The sequence below is a fragment of the Delphinapterus leucas genome, chromosome 15 (genome assembly GCF_059928025.1).
Source record: "Delphinapterus leucas isolate spDelLeu-1000000601 "Yukka" chromosome 15, BTC_Dleu_Yukka2, whole genome shotgun sequence".
Classification (NCBI taxonomy): Eukaryota; Metazoa; Chordata; class Mammalia; order Artiodactyla; family Monodontidae; genus Delphinapterus; species Delphinapterus leucas.
This window is the reverse complement of record NC_143143.1, coordinates 41,349,431-41,363,581: the sequence shown is the minus strand read 5'-3', so window position 1 is coordinate 41,363,581 and position 14,151 is coordinate 41,349,431. Positions and strand designations below refer to the sequence as shown.

At 45.9% G+C, this 14,151-nt stretch overlaps 1 protein-coding gene across 1 annotated transcript in view; it reads left to right on the top strand.

Annotated features, from left to right (window-relative positions):
- RALGAPA2 (Ral GTPase activating protein catalytic subunit alpha 2) overlaps nucleotides 1-14,151 on the top strand; it is a 264,917-nt gene that overhangs the window by 81,976 nt on the left and 168,790 nt on the right. The window contains 3 exon segments of the mRNA XM_089896513.1: nucleotides 108-245; nucleotides 3,552-3,700; nucleotides 8,096-8,207. Coding sequence (XP_089752639.1) covers nucleotides 108-245; nucleotides 3,552-3,700; nucleotides 8,096-8,207 — 399 coding nt within the window.

The following is a 14,151-nucleotide window of genomic DNA, read 5'->3' as shown; positions in this document are numbered from 1 at the left end:
GCTTGCCTTCTAGAACCTGTAATCTCATGAATTCTGGTGAGCGTAAGGAACTAAATACACAACATGTGCTTCTCCCCACTCTGTTGACTGATTGTTATTTTCTAAAGACCTCATCTGAAAGTTCTGGTCACAAGCGATCTTCCAGTTGGGGACGAACTTATTCCTTCACGAGTGCTGTGAGCAGAGGGTGTGTGACCGAAGAGGAGAATAAAAACGTGAAGGCTGGGGCCCAAGCTATGCTGCAGGTACGCGCTGGCCACAGACGGGAAGGCTCCCGGATGGAGTCAGCTTGAACATTTTGTTTATTGGGGGTGACATCGTATAAAGTATGGTGATGTTTTTAGCTATCCATCAGTGAACAGCCCTTAAATTCTCATGCTAAGTTTTCTTTCTGCTTGCCCACCTTCAATTTATAAAGATTTTTTTTTTTTTTTTTAGTCAGAGAAGACATCTGAACTGGTTGCAGTTTTTTGAGAGGGATTGTTATACAGTGAATATATGACTGAGATTTCAACCTTAAAAGTATCTTCTTTTTATTTATTTATTTAACATCTTTATTGGAGTATAATTACTTTACAATGGTGTGTCAGTTTCTGCTTTATAACAAAGTGAATCAGCTGTACATATACATATGTTCCCATATCTCCTCCGTCTTGCGTCTCCCTCCCACCCTCCCTATCTCACCCCTCTAGGTGGTCACAAAGCACTGAGCTGATCTCCCTGTGCTATGCGGCTGCTTCCCACTAGCTATCTGTTTTACATTTGGTAGTGTATATATGTCCATGCCACTCTCTCACTTCGTCCCAGCTTACCCTTCCCACTCCCCGTGTCCTCAAGTCCACTCTCTACGTCTGCGTCTTTATTCCTGTCCTGCCCCTAGGTTCTTCAGACCCATTTTTTTTTTTTTTTTAGATTCCATGTATATGTGTTAGCATACGGTATTTGTTTTTCTCTTTCTGACTGACTTCACTCTGTATGACAGACTCTGGGTCCATCCACCTCACTACAAATAACTCAATTTCTTTTCTTTTTACGGCTGAGTAATATTCCATTGTATATTTGTGCCACATTCTGAACACATGTGGGTAGTGAGTTACCTGGATTCTAATTTGTAAGACAAACTTGGCGATTATATAATCTTATAAGTAGTATTCCTCTTAAAACTTGCCTGTGTTTATGAAGAATGACGATTAATGCAGTAATTTTTAGATATTTATCTGAATGAATATATGAAATACCATTTGGGAGCATTGGGAAAAGCAGCTTTGGCTTATCACTCAGTCTCCCCAGATCTCAGGATTTTATCTCAGAAATGGAGATTTATCTCAAAAAAAAAGATTACCTCTTGGGTTGCACCCAGTGTGAAGGTTGTTAGAAGTATAAGTGAAAACACAGGGTCCCTCTCTTTCCCCTGATCCCTGGCACCCCACCCTCCACCCCATATCCATATCCACGTTCCTTTGTGTCCAGTTAGGCATCCCACACAGAGGCTGGGCATAGGGTCTGGGGCAGGAAGGCATGGTACCCAGTTTTCAGTGATACCGTGTTTCTGTCATCTGTCTCTTGAGAGGATTCCTTATCGTGGGATCCTTTTTGTTTTTAAATTAATTGGCAGTTTAATATACTGTAATTAATGAATTTTCTCATTTTTCATTGAAAATCAGCAAATAATTTGAAAATCAGCAAATGATATTAGCTTTAAAAAACTCAAGATGATTTTACTTGAATAGCTTCAGAGAATTTTGGCGCAGCTCCTAAATGTCACCTGTGTGCCCACCAGAGCAATGGTTGCAGGAGTCCCCGCCCCGCCCCCTCCCCGCAGAGCATCCCGTAGTCGGCCAGTGGGGGTTGCGGGTGCCTGTTATTTCCCTGAGTTCAGGTGAGTTATTTATTCTCTAGAAGGAGAACTTAATCCCCTTGGCTGAGCCAAGAAAAAAAATTTCTACTTGATTATAGCTCTACAGTTTTAAAAAATATTTTGTTTGGATTTAGATAGCTGTTTTTGTTCTCATTTTATCGAGTACCTTGGTCCTTGATTTGGTTAATGAGGAAAATGTGGCCAAATGAAGGTTTGATAAGATAGTAGTGTTTTATAGTTGCTTCTGACAGGTACAGTTTGGACATATTCATTTTGTTGATTTATTTTTATCCTGATACTAGCAGGGTAATAAGTAGTCATGGAGTCAACATTTTTGATGTTGTTTTGAAAGTAAAATGAAAGAAATATAATATATGAAGACTCCTCACTTTTACTTTGGAGTATGCAAAGGTTTAAAATTAAATCAAGGAGCCAAGTACATTGAATTAAAAAGAATCTGTATTGTAGTATATCATCTATGGCATACTTCTTTAAAAGACATAGTCACTAAAGCTATAGTTCGCTAGTCAAAAGGTTCTTTATTTTCATTTTTCTTACTCGAAGCTTAGTAAATCTTCACAAGTGCCGTTATCATCTGTTATCAACTATTATAGAGCTGATCTTGTGATTCTTCCTAGAAAATTGGGACACGATACATTTTTAATCTTGCATAAAATTATCTCAGAGGCTGTCAGCCTTTTAGTTCGCCCACTTGACTTTTGAGTGTGCTCATTTCAGTTCCTCTGGTCAGTTTGTGCATCTGTTTTGAGATGCTGTGTTAATGGATTTCATCCACAAGTGAGCCAGCTCTGTTTGTCCCCAGATCATTGGTGTCTGTGCTGTTGAATGGAGAGGAGAACTAAGAGGGACTGTAGGTCTAGAAGGTGGAGAAGCTCCACCCTTGGCACCGGGTTGACAGCTCAGAATGCCCTGACTCTGTGTAAATGATGACACGTTGTTATGCCGCAGCAGTGCCCCCGGGCAGCCTGGATCCGTGCTCCGCACAATTCTCTAAGGATGGTACAGGACAGGGGACTTGTATCCTAAAGGCAGAGTGTAGAGCAGTTGGCGTACTTTCTAAATTTTGTTGGAAATCTCAGTTTTTATCCTAAGAATTTCCTTAGGTTTTGTGTTCTGCTGCATATTGTATCTCTCATATCGAGAACCCATGCTCCTGGAAGGTGTGCAGTGTTGGCCACACGCCTTTGCCCCTTTGCTGGCTGCCCTTTGGGTGGTACTGGCTGCCTCCTGTCAGCAAGGCCTTCATGTCAGCAAAGCTGGAGACTCAACAAGAGCCAGGTCGTTCTTTCCAGCCGCTGTCTGACCCAGGGCCCCTACCCTCTCTGCTGGCCCCCCAAGGTTCCTCACCCACAGGCAATGATCCTGTCTTATCTTTTTAAAAAATTTTTGAGGGGGTGTCAAAAAGAAATCTGCAGAAGCCTTTTTGATTCATAAATTTCCAAATCTGCAATATTAATATGTAATAGCAATTATTTTTCTAGAAAAGATCTTTCAAGGATCAGTATTTAAGTAATTCTAAGGGGTGAACTAGAATAAATTTGAGTATGTGTTGGTACCACTTGTCTTATTGAAATAGCTCAAAGGTGAAATTAATATCATTCCCTTTAAACAAAATTTGTTCGAGTTTATCTGTTTAATTATATCTTCTCATGTAAAATGTGTTGATTCTAAGGTATTTTTGACAAACGCTGCAAACGTCTTCTTGCTGGAACCGTGTGTGGAAGTTCCCATGCTCTTGAAGGAGCAAGTTGATGCGTGTAAAGCTGTTCTGATTATTTTTAGGCGCATGATAATGGAGCTTACAATGAATAAAAAGACATGGTGAGTATCTTTTCAGTTAATTAACATTGTAAAACAGATGTTTCTGTTTTCAACGAAATAATTAAAATGCTAAAGCCTCCGTTTATTAAATAGCCCTACAAAGTGAACGATGAGATGATAATCAGTCTTTTGTAACAGAATTATGAAGGTAAGTATCCAGTACTTTGACAGTTCATTTATTTTCATTATTGGTTTTAAAAAAAGTTCCCAGGGGGCTTCCCTGGTGGAGCAGTGGTTGGGAGTCCGCCTGCTGATGCAGGGGACGCGGGTTCGTGCCCCGGTCCGGGAGGATCCCACATGCTGCGGAGCGGCTGGGCCTGTGAGCCATGGCCGCTGAGCCTGCGTGTCCGCGTACTGCAAAAAACAAACAAAAACAAAACAAAACAAAACAAACAAACAAACAAAAAAGTTCCCAAATTAAGAGTAAGTAGTCATATTACTTAATAGTAGATTTTTCCATTTTAAACTGTCGTCAAGCAGTTTGTGGAAAAGCAGTAACTGACGTTTCATAATATCATTCTTCATAATCCCAGGAGGGTTGGTTAATTGCTCCAGAATACTTTTAACTGATTTGATTGTTTTAAACTTGAAGTTTAAACTTGAAGTTTTAAATTCATTTCAGAAAAAACAGTTATTTTAAGTGATAAATTGTCAGAGTGCAGTGAAAAATATAGTGGTGTCATTAAAATACACGTATGTGAAGTGTTTTCCTCCTGGTCGTTCATTTTTGTTTGGTGTCTTTGTGTTTATAATGTCCCAGAGGTAAGCAGTGCATTAGAGTTTCCCGTGATGAGTGTCTGCACATCCCTCCAGCTCCTAAGGTTTGGGGGGTGGGGGGCAGCCTCTCCCTTCTACTTGTCCAGGCTGGTCCTTGCTGGTTCCTCCCGCCCAGGGAGCACCCTCCCTACCTGCCTGGCAGTGGTCAGCACCTTCAGACCCGGGCTGGTGGCACTTGCCTCCCGGAAATGCTCGGGGTCCCTGTTCCCAGGCCTGTGCTCTGGAGGCTGGAGCCGTTGCTCAGGGAGCCGTGGGGGTGAGATGGGACTGAGCCCGCAGGGCCTCCAGGGCCTTGCATCCAGCCCTTTTCTTTCTCAGATGAGGGGGAGCGGGCCCAGAGGAAGCCGGCGGGCAGAAGGTGCACAAATACAGGAACCGCAGATGTCAAAATGGTCACTTGAAGCTGTACCTTCCGGTGTCATCTTTCCCAGACTTTTAAAGTTAGCACTATTTGCCGAGAAGCTGTTGCTAAAGCGTCACAGGGATGAACAAGGCAATTTAAACAAAGTTAAAAGCTGTGTCAGTAATGTTGAAAGCAATGAGAAATGCTGGAAGCTTTCAACTGAAATATCTGCTCCACATACCAGTTGTATCAAGTGTTTTTGATGCTTTTTTTTTTCCTTTGAAAACTCTATGAATTCTGTATACCAGTGTATCAGTAATATTTTGATATTTTTGATAATCTTTTTTGGGGTGAAAATTCTAGGAAATAAAATTAAACAATGCTTCTCTGTTTCTTTAATAATTCAGAGATTTCCAGGTAAAACTATTAAAAAATCAAAATATAGGAATAGATGAAAATACTCACCGAAAGAAAAAAAAACTGAAGTCAGTAGAGCATAGACCAGGGATGTGATCTATTTCCCTAGCAGATTTTCCTGTGTATTGAAGTACCGGACGATCAGTGAATTCCCTCCCTCCCTCCCTCCCTTCTTTCATCTGGTAAATAACTAGGGAGCTTCTACTGTGAGGACAGAGGGTAAACTAGACTGACAGGGTCCCTGCCCTCCCGAGGCATCCGTCCTCATAGGCCTGAGAGACGCGATGAACACAAAAGTGGGGTCAGGTGGGGTTCAGCGCTAAGAACCGTGGAGCTGGTTGTGGGGGGCAGTGTGGAGGGTGGGAAGGCCTCTCTGAGCAGAGCCCAGAGGGAAGAGCATCCCCACGAGGAGGAACTGCAGGTCACAGCTGCTGGGTTCCGGGCAGGACGAGATGGCGGCCAGTGCAGTGGGGGGCACCCCAGGCCAGGGGGCACAGGGCCCCGCGGGCTGCAGGAAGGTCCCCGCTACCTCTGCTTGTGCGCGAGAGTGTGACACGACCCGATTTATGTTTCCAAAAGATCTCTGGCTGCCGCGTGGAGAGAGACAGTGCCTGGAGCGCAGACTCTGTGGCGGTGGATGACGGTGGCTGAGAGCAGGCTGTAGCCCGGCAGGTGCCGAGTAGTGGCCCCCAAAGAGGGGATAGCCGGTGTTAGTGAGTAGGTGTGCAAGGAGATGGGGGCAAAGTAGAGAACAAAGAGGCAGCAAGAACCGCTCCTCCGCCACTCGGGCAGCACACATGGGCCGTCCTGGGCTCGCTCTTCAGGCAGGTCCCCTTTGAGAGGAGTGACCAGAGTTAATGTTTCTCAAAACACAAAGGAACAAGCAGAGGTCAGAACTGTTAGCAAAGATTTTTCCAAACTGGAGGTAGTTTTCCACCCCCATTCTCTTCCAGAAGACTCCGTGTGGGAATGTTGTGGTTCCCAAGCTTTCTTAGGTTCAGAAGTTAAACCTACCCTGTTTAACCCTGTGTCTGTGTCGGTCTTTGCCTCCATCAGGTCTGCATTTTTGCTAACAGTTCCCATGACTGAGGTTTTAGCTGAAAGTTACTACGTTTCTTGTTCTCACCTTCGCACGATGGGTGTGGAAGGGGCTGTTTTTCCTTGTCTTGAGCATCACACAAGGTGCGCAGCAGAGGCGACCCTGGGTGTAGCCCTCCCTTCCCCCTGTGACAGGGCCCGGGGGACGCTGGCCGGGGCGAGCGCAGGCTGTCCCAGCCCTGGGCCATTTCTCCCCTCATCCTCCTCAAAGTTGCCAGCTGCTCCAGGCATGCGTGCCCCGATCCTCTAGTCCTGAGCCTGCAGGGTCCGTGGGTAGGGGGCCGGGCGGGCAGGCAGAGCAGAGCACAGTGGGAACGGGCACCTGCAGAAACCAGGACAGAAGTCGGACAGGGTCAGCCATGAGGAGGGCAGGAGACCCTGGAGAAGTTTAATGAGATCCAGCATCGTGTTAAGAGAAAACATTGTTCTCAGAAATGTGAGAAAACTATAAAGGAACCATGATTTGAGATCTCATTATCCGACCTGGACCAGATTACTTTGTCCACTTGGTTTTATCACTGAAGAGCCAGGCCAAGGAGGAAGTTACAGAGATGAACGAACGGTTTGTGCTCAAGACCTCGAAGTAGTTAAAGGGACCGGGGTGATTTCCCTCCATTAACAGAAAATAATGTGTTCTCCGTTTCCATGGCATCTGGGGGAAGATATGAAGAATGTAACTCAGCTGTGAGAGAGAAGAATGCCCTTTGGCTGTGCTAGAGAACTTACCATCATCATCACGATTAGCGGTGCTATTTTGTGTCTCTAGTGTTTTATACTCTTTAAAGACTTTTTACATAAAATGCCATCTCCGGGACTTCCCTGGTGGCGCAGTGGTTAAGAATCCGCCTGCCAATGCAGGGGACACAGGTTCGAGCCCTGGTCCGGGAAGATCCCATATGCCGGGGAGCAACTAAGCCCGTGCGCCACAACTACTGAGCCCACGTGCCACAGCTACCTAAGCCTGTGCGCCTAGACTTGTGCTCTGCAACAAGAGAAGCCACCTCAATGAGAAGCCCGCGGACCGCAACGAAGAGTAGCCCCTGCTCGCCACAAATAGAGAAAGCCCACACGCAGTAACGAAGACCTAACACAGCCAAAAAAAAAAAAAAAAAAACAAAACACGGTCCGAGGAGTGCTGTGATGGAGACGTTGTGACCGCGGTTCCGAGGGGCGCCCTGTTTGCAGCGTCAGGATCTTCCAGGCACAAAGCTCCGTACCCTAAGCGTCCAGTGGTGACCTTTCCCAGCCCTCCTACCTGTGGGAGTGCTGTGGAGCGCGGCCACCCGCCACTGCCGACAGAAGACCTCCCCAGGACGAGGACCAGAAAGTCCATGTTGTTTACTGTCACACAGAGAGATAGGGAGGCCGCTCAGTTTAAGTAAAATAATGGATGTGAAAGTTTGAGAGTGCTGCGTAAGTTCAGTAGGCACAGTTCTCCCCGTGTGCCGTAGGTGCTGGCACAGGTGGAGAAAACGCGTCGCCTCCATTTTTACAACGGGGTGGGGAGGTCAAGCTGGGATGAGACCTGGGTTGTCCTGTCTACTGATGTGGGCACAAGAGGCATATTTTTAGAACTGTGGTAACATAAGCTAGCTTATTTTGATAAGTATGGTATTCATTATGTAATGGGCATTGAGATACTTCTGAATGATATGTGAATATCAATTTTGCTGAATCCTTAAGGGAATTTCATGTACCTATAAATGTAAGTGCTTTGGAGATGTGATTAATAATATGAGCTTTTATTTTGGGTGGCCCAGGGAACAGATGTTGCAAATACTACTCAGGATAACAGAAGCTGTCATGCAGAAGCCAAAGGATAAACAAATAAAGGACTTGTTTGCCCAGAGCTTGGCAGGGTTACTGTTTAGGGTAAGTCTTTTTTATTAAAACACTGCAAATGCAAGAAATGAATTAGATTTTACAGCAAATTAGTTTTAATCACAGAATTTCAAGAGTAAAATTAAACTAACTTTAAATTTCTAAAAATTTAATTAGAAAATTTCCTTCTTAGCTTTGTCTTGAAGGTTGTAATCTTGTCTTTACAATCAGTGCTGGTCTTCTCTTAGGCCTTCCCACCTTTCTGCCATCTACTTCCTCTTTTGATTTGCTGAAGGTTGCTAGAAATTAGGAAGATGACAAGAGCTGATGCCCTTGGTGTCGGGCCAGGTAGATTTGAAGAGGTGAAGGAAGGACAGAGCATGGGAATAGGAATAGGATGGGAGAGGTTCGGACTAGAGATAAACGTGTGAGGGCCATTGATGTGCTGAGCGATTGTGTTTAAAGCCACAGGGCTGGGTGGGATCACCTGGGGAGGGAGAGTGTGTCAGAGAGAAGAGGGCCATCTGCTGATGGTCAGATGGAGAGGGCCAGCCAGAGATGCTGAGGAATGGTGGCCAGTGACCTGGGAGGGTAACTGGGGGCGCATGTGTCCTGGATGCCCTGAGAGCAGTGTTGAGTAAGAGGAGACAGCCAGTCGACTGTTGGCTTTGCCAAGATGTTGGTGGCTGAGAATGTTCTAGGGGAATGAGGCCCACCTGGAGTGGATGGAGGAGAAAGTGAGAGCTGGGCAGTGGAGGTCCCAGCTAGAGTCACGGCTTTGCAGAGGGAATGGTGTGGAAGGGAGGGGGGAGGAGGGGGTGAGCTGGAGCCAGCGGGGGTGTGGGGAGCAGGGTTTCAGGAAGGTGGCGGTAAAGTATGCCCGGTCACCAGTGGGGATGATCCAGGGAGGGAGAGTAGCATCGTCTGGGGCAGAGAGAACCTCAGAGGTGAAGTTCTGGACCAGGTGAGGAGCCAGGTTGGCCTCCAATGGGAGCGGAGAGCCAAGGAGATGGCTGCGGTTCCTGCATCTCATGGCAAGAAGGGTCCAGCACAGGAGTCTCTGACGTCACCCTGAGGGGCAGAGAGGAGAAGGCAGGTGAGGAACTGACGGCCTGGAAAGAAGCTGAAAGGGTCCTGAGGGCGACAGCCTGTTGCAGCATTGCTCTTTTCTAGAATCACTAGTATTTATGGAATGCATAGTAGTTATGAAATATTTCTGACAGAGAGCAGTGTGAAAGAATGTGACGTTCTATCCAATAAAGGCTGTGGTCCAGTGGATGGGCCTGACTTTGAGTAATCCAACAGGAGAAGGAGGGTGGACCATCAGCTGGGGTGACACTGCAGGGACAGAGGTGGCTGCCCTCCTCGGGGACTGGAAGGTGGTTTTGGAGGTATGTGTTAAGAGCATATCCAGAATACAGGTAGGTTCTGTGGGTGAAAGTGACAAAAAAGAGAAGTTAGTACTCTAAATAAAGCCAAATATTCCCTTTGTAACGCAAGAGAAGCCAGCTGTTCATATTAATTTTGAACAGTTTACTATGACTGAATGATCTTGACCTGACGAGAAATGTAGGAAAGGCTGCAGAAGTAATTGGCATGAACTCAGTTAACCCCTCATGGTATAATCACCTTTAGTCTGATAACCTTGCCTTCACTGGATGGGTGAAGTGTCCAACTTTGCTGTGCTCTTGCCTGTAAGGTGGCACTGACCACCTGCCCTGCGGTCTGCCTGGACAGACAGACCCTCCACTCACCTTGCTCTGACTCTGGAGCATCTCACTGTTTGACCTTCCTGACCTCCCCTTCTTTTTTTTTTTTTAACATCTTTATTGGGGTATAATTGCTTTACAATGCTGTGTTAGTTTCTGCTTTATAACAAAGTGAATCAGTTATACATATACATATGTGCCCATATCCTGACCTCCCCTTCTTGATGGGACTGGAGCTGCCATGTGACATGGATGGGGGCCGGGCTTAGGCGGCGGGTGCCTGGGCCCCACTCCTCACCAGTTGTCTAGTCCCACATCTATTGTGGGTCTTGGAATTAGAGTGAGAGCTTGTCACTAAACTAAGCAAGAGTGTATTGTGGAGTGTGGTTTCTGTTTGTTTGGTTTTGGTTTGGGGAGGGGGGCAGAATCCTCCTCATTAATGGAGAAGTCTTGTCAGATCTTACTCGAAGATGAGTTTTGAGTCCATGATTATTAATGATTTTGATGTCGTTGTTGTTATTATTTTGGCAGTGGTTCAGCGCATCCAGAGGAATGCTTACATTAATTGAGAGCTAACCATAAAGTAGCAGAGAGAAGATGTGCTTTTTAGACTTAGACAGATTCTGGGTTCTGACCCCAGCTCTGGTACTTCCTGGCTTGTGTGGCCTTGAGCAAATCACTTCATCTTTCTGAGTCTTGTCCCTAATCTGCCACAGTCAGGAAGGGGCTCCTTCCTACCTTCCAGGGTTGTTGGAAGAATCAGAGAGGATGCACCTGGGATTTATGATCATCTGTTGGCCTCCCAAGTCCTTTTGTGAGACCCCAGGAGGAGGGAAATGTGAAAGGTCAGGGCAGATCTGCCAGGCAGTCAGGCGGCTCCATCTTAGTCCCATCCTACAATTAAAATGTGCTGTCTGGGTTCCCTGGTGGCGCAGTGGTTGAGAGTCCGCCTGCCGATGCAGGGGACACGGGTTCGTGCCCCGGTCCGGGAGGATCCCACATGCCGCGGAGCGGCTGGGCCCGTGAGCCATGGCCGCTGAGCCTGCGCGTCCGGAGCCTGTGCTCCGCAACGGGAGAGGCCACGACAGTGAGAGGCCCAGGTACCGCAAAAAAAAAAAAAAAAAAAAAAAAAAAAGTGCTGTCTGATCATTATTTGTGTGGTCATGCAGCCTGTCTACAATTGCCAGATACTTGATTTTTAAAATTTTGAATAAAGAGACTATTAAAGGGGATGGGGAATTTTAAGTTGCCATTATCCTTTTATCTTTTTCTAATTTTTCCTTTAGCGTTTAGTTTTTTCTCTGTCAGTAAATAAGTTGGGTTGACAAATTTTCTTGAAATGATACTTGAGTTTTACTTAGTTTTAAATACTTACCAAGTAATGCTGATTGCCATAAATGATGCTTTACATACTTGCATCAGTGCTAACTGTGCCTCCTGCTTGAAGCTCAGAAGTATATCAGGAAACTTGGACTTCGGTCTTTCTGTTTATAGCCTGAGCCAATACGTTAAAATTATGTCATCCCCTAAGTGAGGTGGGTAGAGAGACATAGAAAGTGGTTGGTTAGGAAACTTTGTAAGAAAAGGAGTAATTTACTAGTGAAGGTGTCTTTTATACGTCTTGTGTGCCAAGACATACTTGATAAAACATGACTTTCAGAGCCGAAGGATGAAATTAGGGATGCCCTTATTCAGCTTTTTATCTTTAGAGAGAAATAGGACTCCAGAAAAGCCACGTAAATTGTCCAGGTCACAAACCAGGTTAGTGACAACCGAGTCTGAGGCCCTCTCTTTCCCTCTTCCTGTTAGAAAAGGGAAACCTGTGAAGAGGGGGCCCTGGGCTTACGTCTGCTGACTGTCCTTAGCTGTGAATGAGAATGAGGTGTGATGTGTGATGATGCACATGTTTGTGAGATTTGCGGAGGTGAAGCCTATAAGCTGCAGGAAGTCACGGTTCTGTCCTTGTCTAATAATTAGTCAGTAAAGCGAGGCCAGTGCAGGACCCAGTGGGCATCTTATACACACTCCTCTGCTTTTAAACCTGAAGCCAGTGCCGTGACCACATGTGAGGCTGAGTCCTGGCAACTTGGCCAGTCTCTGCATTCTCCTACTCTGGAAGATTATATGTATATTTTCAAATTTATTTTATTTTATTTCTGGCTGTGTTGGGTCTTTATGGCTGTGCGCGGGCTTTCTCTAGCTGCGTCGAGCGGCGGCTACTCTTCGTTGCCGTGCGCGGGCTTCTCATCGCGGTGGCTTCTCTTGTCGGGGAGCATGGGCTCTAGGTGTGCGGGCTTCAGTAGTTGTGGCTCACGGGCTCTAGAGCGCAGGCTCAGTAGTTGTGGCGCACAGGCTTAATTGCTCCGCGGCACATGGGATCTTCCCGGACCAGGGCTTGAACCCGTGTCCCCTGCATTGGCAGGCGGATTCTTAACCAGTGCGCCACTAGGGAAGCCCCTGGAAGATTATATTTTTGATCTACCATTTATTACTTTTATTGTGTATATGCACTTTATGGTAATGACCTCAAACTCATTTTGAAAACAAGAGTGCAAAAAATGAATAAACAGAAGCTGGCATTTTAGTCAGAATAAAAATGTATAATAAAGTACCAATAACAATAAATGGTAACATTATTTTAATTTTTCCTTTTGCATTGTCCTTAATTTTTAAAAAATTCATTCACCTTAGAACCAGATTTTAAATATGAGTGTTTAGAACCTTGTTTTCAATATACTCAACTATTTTAGCTCAACTTTAACATTTTTACCCCTTTAAAAAGTGTAGTTAACATGAATTAAAACAGAGAACAGGTACATTGTCATGAGGGTCACTTTATATATGATTTTTCAGGTGGTCAGAGCAGGCTTGTCTAGGTACAGACTCCTTTCTTTTTCTCAAAGTTTTCCTAGGTCTATATTAGAAAAATTTCTCTTTTAATTAAAAAGCAGTCTACGGCCATACGACCCTGAACCCGCCTAATCTAATCTAAATTAAAAAGCAAATTCACCCCCATCCCATGCACAGTACAACTCCTGACAGCAGTGGGAGCCTATTTGCATCTGGGTTGGGCAGAGATATTGGCGAGTTGGCACCTTACCTGGTACATTTTAGCTCTGACAACAGATCAGGGAAGTTACCCAGACTTTGGCTATAAAGATTCCCTCTACTAAGATTAGGAAAGCATCTGGGGCTCATCTGAGATGGACTTGACACTTCTTTCAAGGGAGATACATTTTGGTTTTTTGTTGTTGTTTGTTTTTTCTTTTAAAGATTTATTTTTTATTTATTTTAGTTTTAGGCTGTGTCGGGTCTTAGTTGAGGCACGTGGGATCTTCGTTGAGGCATGCGGTATCTTTTGTTGTGGTGTGAGGTCTTCTTTCTAGTTGTGGCGTGCGGGTTTTCTCTTCTCTAGTTGTGGCGTGCAGGCTCCAGGGTGCGTGGGCTCTGTGGTTTGCGGCACGCGGGCTCTCTAGTTGAGGCGCACGAGCTCAGTAGTTGTGGCGCGCGGGCTTAGTTCTCCAACCACGGATTGAACCGTCGTCCCCTGCGTTGGAAGGCAGATTCTTTACCACTGGACCACCAGGGAAGTCCTGGGAGATACATTTTGAGTTGAGTTTTAAAGGATGCGGAATATTTTGGCAGAGGTAAGGAGCTGGGCACCTTGGAGGTAAGGAAATACCCAGAATACATGCATAATTGTCTTGTTGTAGGGTTGCCCCTGCAAGCAGCTGTAGTACTGTGGACCGTGAGACCAGGGGGACTGAGGGACTTAGGGAAACGAACTCCAATGGGGGAAATGCAGGCTGCTTCCTGGAGGCTGGGGGTGGGTGACATCAGGGACATCCAGGAGGAAGTGACGTCCAAGTTGCGACCTGAAGAGTGGGCGGAAGTTAAAGAAGCAAAATGAGGAGGGAGGGAAAAGAGAGGGAGGGAAAGGTATGTGCAGAGGCCGGGAGCAGGAGAGGCCAGGTGGAGGGCCTGAGGGCTTTCAGTGGAGGAAACTGAGTTCTTTTCACAACTACGCTGCGTGGCAGGTGCCTGCAGGACGTGGCACGTGGGCTACGAGTGAGCAAAGAGAAGGGTCAGGAAACCAGCATCTTGAGAGGTCTGGGTTGAACGTGGGTAGTAGTGAGCAGATGGTCATTGGAGCCATGAGAACGGGGACCAAAACCTAGGCAGAAGGTGGGGTGGCAGAGGATGGAGTGAGTGTGGAAGATGGAGCGGTGTGGGCCATTCTTTCAAGAAATTTGGCTTTGAAAGGGGAAGAAGGGGCTGTAGCTCGA